The sequence below is a fragment of the Thunnus albacares genome, chromosome 14, assembly GCF_914725855.1.
Source record: "Thunnus albacares chromosome 14, fThuAlb1.1, whole genome shotgun sequence".
Taxonomy (NCBI): domain Eukaryota; kingdom Metazoa; phylum Chordata; class Actinopteri; order Scombriformes; family Scombridae; genus Thunnus; species Thunnus albacares.
In genome coordinates this window covers 31492422-31502500 of record NC_058119.1, presented here as the reverse complement: position 1 = coordinate 31502500, position 10079 = coordinate 31492422, and the positions used below count along the sequence as shown (strand labels likewise).

The following is a 10079-nucleotide window of genomic DNA, read 5'->3' as shown; positions in this document are numbered from 1 at the left end:
GAACTTGTGTACAGAGACTGTTGTGTACTCAGTGTGTGTGTGTGTGTGTGTGTGTGTGTGTGTGTGTGTGTGTGTTTCAGGTGTACAGATACCTGCCCGGCTTTGATTGGTTCTTCCTGGACGCCATCACAGCCAACAACATCCGCTTCGCCAGCGACGAGAAGTACGTAACCGCCAGCTTCCTTCCTGTTTACAGCTGCAGTGACCTTTGACCTCTGAGCCTCAGGTCACACATACGTTAAAGAAACATTCAACAGATCCAGAAGCTCTTGTTGTTTTATGGGACATCCTGAAACTTCTCAGGAGTAACTAGAACCTCTTCTGGAGAACAGGAAGTGATTTCAGATGTGAAGGATAAATGATCAAGAACACAGAAACTCTTTCAGTAACTCTGCACTGTTAACTTTTTAACTTTACTTTTATTTTTATTACTTTTTTAAAGATCTTTGTCCAACTTTATCCGAGAGCCAAAGAACATTTTCAAGAATTCATGAACTTTCACTGGAAACCTGCAACTTTATAGGGAACTGTTTCAAAACATTTACAAACAAACTTTTTCAGTAACTCTGAGCTTCTGTTAGTAACTGAAACTGAAACTGATGAAGTTACTGTTTAGGGAACAAAAAACAAACTTTTTAAGCAGCTGTGGACTTTCTGGATCGTAGAAACTTTCCCAAAGATCTCTTGAATGGACTCCAGAACTTTTTAGTAACAGTCCAGTAAATGTTTGTTGAACCCAGTATGTTGCAGAAGCTTCTGTAACACCAAGAGCAGAATAGAAACGATCCGTCCAGCTGCTGCTGCTGCTGGTTCTGATCCAGTCTGGTGAACACAGCAGACTGATCTGTATCACTGCAGCAGTGACCTTTGACCTCTGACAGCTTATTATTTACTGCAGGAAGAGGAGATCAATAACTTGTCTTCTACCTGAACGTTAGTTATTTATTTTAGTTTGTGTAAATAACCTCAAACAATAAATAAGAAGATGCAGCAGAGACTCTACATCATCATCATCATCATCATCATCATCATCATCATACACGTTGTATTTGTGTGTCTGCAGTGTGAATCATATCTCGTGTCCCGTGTTGATCCTCCACGCCGAGGACGACGGCGTGGTTCCTTTCCATCTGGGCAAGAAGGTACGAGAGACGTGTTTCCATGTGATGTTTTTCTCTGGCGGGAAGCTTTTATGATGAAGCTGCGCATGTTTCTATGACGACATATTATTACTCCGACCGCTGCGGTACCATAGACTAGACTTCCTGCTTTTTATTATCTGTTATTCTTGCTGCTTGAAAAGACGCCGACGACTCCCTGAAGTTCAGAGATTCTCTGAAGAAAGACGCTGAGTGTTTTTTTTCTGTAGGCTGCAACATGCTGCTGCAGCCTGCTGCTGCAGCCTGCTGCTGCGGCCCGCTGCGGCCTGCTGCTGCGTGCTGCAGCCTGCTGCTGCGGCCTGCTGCGTGCTGCGGCCCGCTGCAGCCTGCTGCAGCCTGCTGCTGCGGCCTGCTGCTGCGGCCTGCTGCTGCGGCCTGCTGCTGCGTGCTGCTGCTGCCGTGTTTGAGGAGTGAAATGTTGGAACTAACATGAATCTTCTTCTCCTGCAGCTCTACAACATGGCCGCCCAGTCAAAGAGTCTCAGTGGTCACAAGGTTCAGTTTGTGCCGTTCCCGTCGTCTCTGGCCTACAAGCACAAGTTCATCTACAGGAGCCCGGAGCTGCCAAACATCCTCAGGTACAACAGCAGGCAGAAGGAAACAAACATGAACAATAAACAATAAACACAAAGACAATAAACAATGTCAGAAAGAGAAAAACAGTCATTTACAAAGATTCTGTGTTCAGGCTGAAATATTCATAAAACTCATATAATAAACAACAACAACAACAACAACAACAGAGAACATCCTGGACTCAGAGGCTCCACGAACATCAACAGATTAAACATCACAACCAAAACAAAATAATAAACATAAACAGTAAATATCAGTATAAAAACCAGTGTAGATATAAATATAAATGTGAGTGTGAATAAAGTAAGTGTGTATAAACAGGATATATATGTAGAGTAATGAGATAAACAGATAAACAAACACAGTAAACATGATTTATAAACAGATAAACAACTGCTGATGTTTCTGTTTGTGTTTCTGTGTTTCAGTGATTTCCTCGGCACAACTCACCCCAGCACACCGTGAGGAGGAACACACACACTGAAGACACACACACACTCACACACACACACACTCACACACACACTGAAGACACACACACACTCACACACACTCACACTCACACACACACTGAAGACACACACACACTCACACACACTCACACTCACACACACTGAAGACACACACACACTCACACACACACACACTCACACTCACACACACTGAAGACACACACACACTCACACACACACACACACACACTCACACACACACTGAAGACACACACACACTCACACACACTCACACTCACACACACTCACACTCACACACACTGAAGACACACACACACTCACACACACTCACACTCACACACACTCACACTCACACACACTGAAGACACACACACACTCACACACACTCACACTCACACACACTGAAGACACACACACACTCACACACACACACACTCACACACACACTGAAGACACACACACACTCACACACACACTGAAGACACACACACACTCACACACATTCACACTCACACACACACTGAAGACACACTCACACTCACACACACACACACTCACACACTTACACACACTCACACACACACACTCACACACACACACTTACACACACTCACTCACACACACACACTGAAGACACACACACACTTACACACACTCACACACACACACTTACACACACTCACACACACACACACACTGAAGACACACACACACTTACACACACTCACACACACACACTCACACACACACACTTACACACACTCACACACACACACACACTGAAGACACACACACACTCACACACACACACTTACACACACTCACACACACACACTCTCACACACACACACTTACACACACACTCTCACACACACACACACTGAAGACACACACACACTCACACACACACACTTACACACACTCACACACACACACTCTCACACTCACACACACACACACACTCACACACACTCACTCACACTCACACACACACACTTACACACTCACTCACACACTCACACACACACACTTACACACTCACACACTTACACACTCACACACACACACTTACACACTCACTCACACACACACTCACACACACACACTTACACACTCACTCACACACACACACTCACACTTACACACTCTCACACACACACACTTACACACTCACTCACACACACACACTCACACTTACACACTCTCACACACACACACTCTCACACTCACACACTTACACACTCACTCACATTACGGTTTGTTTTTGGTGTGACTGAACGTTCTCGCATGAACTGAACACAAACACATGATTCCTTTTCCGTTATCATTCCTCCGACAACACACACACACACACACACACACACACACACACACACTGACACCGGCTTCACGCCGCACAGGGTTGCCACGGCGACAGACCGCGGCGACAGTGTTGTTTTTTGACACACTGTAGCTTCGAGGACGATGAAACCAAACTGGAGAACAAACAGACGTGAAGAAATGAAAAATCTCAGTTTTGATCTTTTGAAGGTTTTATTTCTCTTAACGATCTGATTCATGTTTGTTTCTGTTTGTCAGTTTAATTATTTTATTTTTTGGGGTCATGTGATCACGTCCGACTCTTCTGGACGGTTTGTTTTCCTGAGTCTCAGTTTGAAGGCCTGTTATGACTTGAATTATGAATTAAATATTTCTTGTTTTATGTAACTGTTGTTGTTGTTGTTTTTTTGGGGGGTTTAAATTTAAAAACACTTTATTGTTTAATATTATATAACATAATAAACATAAACATCACAAATGCAGCAAAGGTTTATTTTCAGTAACGAGCGCTGTAGATGTTAAAGGACTCCGTTATCCAGAACACACCTGTGATGTCACACAGAGACCTTGATGCTGATGTCGACATCAAAGAAAACAGTTTTACGTCAAACATTCAACAGTCTTAAAAAATACAAAAGAGTCTAAAAAAACAAAACAATAAAGGTCACTAAAGGTATAAACACAGATTTACTGGACAACAATAATAATATAATAATAATATAATATAACAGGCAGGCTGGAAACGTCCCACGACACATGAACGCAGCATTAACGCCGTCTGCTGTGTGCATGAAGGCAACAACAGGTAACTGGTCAGTAACTGGTCAGTAACTGGTCAGTAACTGGTCAGTTTGATGGAAACAGTCACAGTCAACAAGCTGATTGGTTGTTTGGACGTCGAGGGACTAAAGTTCAGTGCTGATGGGATCAATCGATATTGATCCTGCTGTGAGTTGATGGTTCTTGTGACACAGTGACCTCTGGAGGAAACTGTGATAAATATCGACTTCCTGCTGATTGGTCAGTCAGATAATCGGAGAATAAATTAATTTCAACTCTATTAAAATAAATAAATAGAAGCTGTTAAATCATCCAGATGTCTCTTTCATTTTAAATCACAAACACGAAGCTGAAAACTCAGTAAGACACTGATTCATCGTCATGGTAACTCCGACCTACTGGAAGCTTTCCCACTGAACGCCAGGAAGTCAAACAGCCTCCAGACTCCATCGAGCAGCTGCTCAGCGACTCGAAGGACTCGTTGAGCAGCTGGATCTTCATGTCAGATCTCGCAGACGTACTGGAAGAAGGCTGTGATGTCACAGATCACCGTCTGGGTCCGCTGCAGGGAAACAGATCTCCTCAAGTCCTCCTGTTCATACTGACCATCAGAAGATCCCTTCATAATGACCTTACAATGGAAGTGATGGAGGACAAAATCCACAGCCTGAAGCTAATATGAAGCTTCAGCGTCCAAATGAGTCAAATCAAGTAGATATCTTTCAACGTTACAGTCTTTTTAGTGCCAAAGTTCCTCTTTTTGTTACTATACTTCCACCTGCAGCTCAACAGGGAAACACTGTCCGAGGAAACACAAAGAGGGAATTTGATGCTAAAAAGACTGTAAATGTGTCAGATATCCACTTGATATGACTAACTCAGACTGATGAAGCTGAATAGAAGCTTCACACAGACTTTTAAATGCATTGAAAACACATTTGAAGGATCTTTTAATATCCAGTATGAACAGGAGGAACGATTACAGCGAGCTGAACCTCTTCCACTGACTTCAGTTTCTTTATAACTTTTATTTTTGTCTCGTTAGGTTTCGACTCTGTCGTTCTGCAGGTGGATCAGCTTCAGCTTGTCTCCCAACACCGGGACATTATTGATCACCTTGATCCACCCAGGTGATCGGTTTGATGATCAGCTTCACCAGGATCAACCAGAAACACTTTCATAATAACATTAATATTTCCTCCAAACCACCGACGTCTCTCTGAATCTGTTTACATGTTAAATTAATTTACTCTTGTTATTATTTTCTAAATGCTGTTTTCTTATGTGTTTCAGCCCAAATACATGAAGAAATTAACTTCAACTGATTCAGGCTCAGCTGATAATGTTCTACGTTGCTCTGCTGTTGTTTCCTGTTCAAATAAAAATGAAATTAAAATGAATAAATGAGCAGCTTCTGACTTGCCTGCAGTCACGTCACACATGTTTTTAATATCTTCTACATCTTCATGTGCATCGTTCCTCCATCAACGTCCAGTTTGATTCCTGGAAATAAAAACTAAACATGAAGATAAAGTCAGAAAGAATGAATCATAATTACTGTGTGTGATGAAGGAAGTGATGCAGGTCATTCAGTCGTCAGCAGGAGGCGCCAACACTTTACAAAAGATTCAAATATAAAACAGCAGAACATTATATACAGTTATAATAGTAATTATGATTATTAACTCTTACAGCTTATATATAAATATGATAGTTAAACATATAATTAAAATTATATTCTATAATAAATATGAACAGAGATGAAACATGTAAAAACATTAGATTCAGTCCAGGCTTCAGGCTGAAATTAATAAACATAAAGTTTATTTGTAAAAACTGTAAAATAAACTGTTTTACTGGATTTTGTTTTTAAATATTAAACAATAAGAAGAGAGACGTCACAGCTCCTTTATTCCTCACAGAGTAAACCCTCTTCTATACAAACCATCTTTGACCCTCTGCGTGCTGACGTCAGGCTAACGGCGTCAGCTCCCACTTCCGTGTTTCTAAATAAAGCGCGCGTTTCTTCCTCGCGGGGTCCTCGTGCAGTTTTACGGTGTTTTCTGAGCTTCAGGTGAGTCAAAGCGCGCGCAGCTTCTCTCACCGGAAGTCTGATGAAGAACGTCTGAGGTGAAAACTGCGGTTTAAACTTTGTGTCTCCGCAGCTGAACGTGAAGTCACCTGATCCTCCTGCACGTGGACCCGGAACAGCTCCAGCAGGTAAAGACCGCGTGCACTGCTGTAACGTTTTCAGGTACTTTTGCTTCACTTCAGCACAAAGGCGGTAAAATAATAACAAAGCTCACGAGACGTTTAATGCTGCGCTCGTTTTGGTCACAAACTGTGACCAAAATCTCGCGATAATTCAGCAACGTCTGTAACACAAAGAGGAACAAAGACATCCAATAATTAAAACAGTTAATTAGCATCACAGCTACACTAATGAGCTGCTCCTGTCTCCATGGAAACAGCCAGCTGGCTCCAGCACAAACTGAGGCTGTAAGAAGTCTGTCAATCAATCAATCAATCAATCAATCAAACTTTATTTCTATATCAGCTTTCAAACAAATCACAGGTATTAAAGTGTTTTAATGGCAACTGATGTTAAAATGGATTTAAAGATGTTTGTTACACAGATTATAATAAAATAACAGAATAAGATTATTAATAATAAATAAATATAAATAATTAAACACTGTACGCAAGAATCTGGTTCACCAGCGCTGTTCAACATCTGGATGCAGCTGGACTCACACCTGGAAACAGGAAACGCCGGCGAACAGGAAGTACGGGAAGCAGGAAGGTTCAAACGCTGCTGGAACAAGAAGAAAAACCTCAAAATCAAACCGAAAAGATGATGAAGATGATGATGAAGATGATGAAGAAGATGATGATGAAGATGATGATGATGATGATGTCGACTCGGTTCATCGTATCAGGAGGAGAGAAGAAGAACGCAGACGTTATGACATCAGCAGTTTACAGTCTGGAAAACAAACAAAGAAGAAGAAACTTCACTTCCTGCAGGAAGAAGAAAAACTGTGGCTGAAAATCCAGCTGGACTACTAAGACCAGTAAGACCAGTGAGACCAGTAAGACCAGTGAGACCAGTGAGACCACGTAGATCATGAAGACCAGTAACTGATGGATGTGTAGTAAAGGTCAGAGGTCACCGTTCTCAGAGTCTGATGGAAAATCACCTCAGTCAGTAAATAAATGTTACAAAGTTAACACTGTACAGGTCTAACTGGTCTAACTGGTTGTACTGGTTTAACTGGTTGTACTGGTAACTTCTGCAACTATTTTATGCCTTCATGACCTTTTAAAGAGACAAACATCCAAATCATGACAGTTTTATCTAGAATTGATTATTGGTTATTGGCAGATTCGATGCACCAATAACTGATCACTGCTGTATTGATCAGTAAAACCTCTGATACTGAATCAATCCTCTAAACTACGATGAACTTTATTAATCTGACAGGATGAATTTATATTTATTATGTTTTATCAGTTTACATCTATAAACGTATCAATAATATCAACGAGAGAAGCATTGATCAGCATCAAGTTGATTTTTATCAGAAGGAGAAAAAATCTTCTAATAATCCAAACATGATGATTGATGACGGAAAAGTTAATCAGGATCTGAGTGAATGGAAGGATCAATGATCAGTGATCAATATCACAGACAAGATTAATTATGAATCAGAATCTGATCAGTTCGTCCTTCCTGTTCTTCAGACTGACGATGATGATGATGATGATTATTAATCAATAACATACATTCACACTAACAGATCCATAAATAACAATATACGACCTTTCAAAAAAAACCATCAAATTCCCTCTGAAATATCTTAAATACATGAAACCAAACCTGAAACATACAAAACAACATCAAACATATACGTGTGTGTGTGTGTATGTATGTATGTATGTATACATATATATATATATATATATATATATATATATATATATATAATTAATCTGCATTATTGCTGTTTATTCATTGATCAGAACTAATAAAACCATCAATCAACTTAATTTCATTTGGAGGCTCATTATGTGGTTTACAAGCTATTTAATACTTTAATACTGTAATAATATTATATATCGATCAATAATTAGGGATGCACGATGTTATTGGCACGTCATCGGTACCAACTGTTGGTTCACTAATTGATTAATTGATCTTCAGTTCATAATAAACGAGATTTGAAGGTTTTTCTTATTCTGCAACAGTTCAGATGAAATTTAACATTAAAACTACAGATGAAACTTTATTTTACGCTGCTGCAGTTTGTTTTTGTCGGTTTATTGTTGGTTATATTTGTTTTATTCTTAGTTGTTAATGTGAAACAAACATTCTTAATAAAGTTTAACGTATTAAACCGTAAATGAACATGCGTCTCTGCTGTTAACTGATGGTTATAAATTAGTTGTCAGGACGTTTCCTAGAAGCTTTTTGTCGTCATGTTGTTTACATCAGCTGATGTGTAGTCGGAGTGTTTTCATTGGCTGCTGGTCTGACCGACTCGTTGTTCGGCAGGATGTCGACTACGTCTCAGAAACATCGAGACTTTGTGGGCGAACCGATGGGAGACAAACCAGTGACGAGTCTGTCGGGGATCGGAGAGATACTGGGCAAGAAGCTGGAGCAGCAGGGCTTCGATAAGGTGGGAACCAGTCTGGAAACCAGTCTGGAAACCAGTAATCATTCCTCCGTTAGAAGATCCTTCATAATGAACTGATGATGGAGACAAATCCACAGTCCTGCTTCTGTTAGAATCTGTTTCAAGTTTATCTGAAGCTTCAACGTCAAATCAGATAGATATTACTCAACCTGCTACACGTGTTTCTTTTATCACGCGTTTGTGTTTGACGTGTTTGACGTGTTGCGTGTTTGATGTGTTTGACGTGTTGGGTGTTTGATGTGTTTGACGTGTTGCGTGTTTGATGTGTTTGATGTGTTTGACGTGTTGCGTGTTTGATGTGTTTGACGTGTTTGTGTTTGACATGTTGTGTGTTTGATGTGTTTGACGTGTTGTGTGTTTGATGTGTTTGACGTGTTGCGTGTTTGATGTGTTTGACATGTTGTGTGTTTGATGTGTTTGACGTGTTGCGTGTTTGATGTGTTTGACGTGTTTGATGTGTTGCGTGTTTGATGTGTTTTTGACGTGTTGCGTGTTTGATGTGTTTGACATGTTGCGTGTTTGATGTGTTTGACGTGTTTGACATGTTGCGTGTTTGACGTGTTGCGTGTTTGATGTGTTTGACGTGTTGCGTGTTTGATGTGTTTGACGTGTTGCGTGTTTGGTGTGTTTGATGTGTTTGACGTGTTGCGTGTTTGACGTGTTGTGTGTTTGATGTGTTGCGTGTTCTCTGCGTGTTTTCAGGCCTTCGTGGTTCTCGGTCAGTTCCTCCTCCTGAAGAAAGACACGGATCTGTTCGCCGAGTGGCTGAAAGACGCCAGCGGAGCGAACAGCCGGCAGGCCGGATCCTGCGCTCAGTGCCTGAAGGAGTGGTGTGACGCCTTCCTCTGAGGCCCCGCCTTCTCACAGAGACCCCGCCCCTTCCTGTTCTTACTTGGCTCGCTCACTTCCTGTTGCTGAAGGTCCGATCAGAGCTCGCGCTGTCTGCTGCTCTTTCAGGTGACTGTCCGGCTGTGACATCACGGCGACCAGACAGCTGTTTGTTTCGCTGCTTTATGAGCTTGTTTCATTGGTGAAAGTTCACATGAATAAAAGTTTGTTTGTGAAAAGTT

The 10079-nt window shown here is 41.2% G+C and overlaps 2 protein-coding genes across 5 annotated transcripts in view; both read left to right on the top strand.

Moving 5' to 3' along the window:
- abhd12 (abhydrolase domain containing 12, lysophospholipase) overlaps positions 1 to 2306 on the top strand; it is a 25181-nt gene extending 22875 nt beyond the window's left edge. For both annotated transcript variants that reach the window (XM_044372220.1, XM_044372221.1), the window contains exons 11-14: positions 81 to 163; positions 1064 to 1142; positions 1611 to 1738; positions 2165 to 2306. In XM_044372220.1, the coding sequence (XP_044228155.1) occupies positions 81 to 163; positions 1064 to 1142; positions 1611 to 1738; positions 2165 to 2201 (327 nt within the window). In that variant the 3' untranslated portion in view covers positions 2202 to 2306. The remainder of the gene's footprint in view (positions 1 to 80; positions 164 to 1063; positions 1143 to 1610; positions 1739 to 2164) is intronic.
- Positions 2307 to 6332: 4026 nt separating this feature from the next.
- Positions 6333 to 10079, top strand: LOC122996668 (barrier-to-autointegration factor-like). Of its 3 annotated transcripts, XM_044372271.1 has the most exons (4): positions 6333 to 6379; positions 6472 to 6529; positions 8865 to 8991; positions 9712 to 10079. In XM_044372271.1, the coding sequence occupies exons 3-4, from the start codon at positions 8866 to 8868 to the stop codon at positions 9856 to 9858; spliced, it is 273 nt and encodes a 90-aa protein (XP_044228206.1). In that variant the 5' UTR covers positions 6333 to 6379; positions 6472 to 6529; position 8865; the 3' UTR covers positions 9859 to 10079. The 3 variants fall into 3 exon arrangements, with proteins under 3 accessions (XP_044228206.1, XP_044228204.1, XP_044228207.1); XM_044372269.1 differs by lacking the exon at positions 6333 to 6379 and having other exon boundaries at positions 6386 to 6529; XM_044372272.1 differs by lacking the exon at positions 6333 to 6379 and having other exon boundaries at positions 6386 to 6563.

What these genes read in the sequence shown, in the direction of transcription:
- LOC122996668 (XM_044372271.1), top strand. Translation starts at nt 8,866, where the DNA reads ATGTCGACTACGTCTCAGAAACATCGAGACTTTGTGGGCGAACCGATG. An exon ending in AGCAGCAGGGCTTCGATAAG is followed by an intron (nt 8,992 to 9,711) that starts GTGGGAACCAGT and finishes GCGTGTTTTCAG; the next exon opens with GCCTTCGTGGTTCTCGGTCA.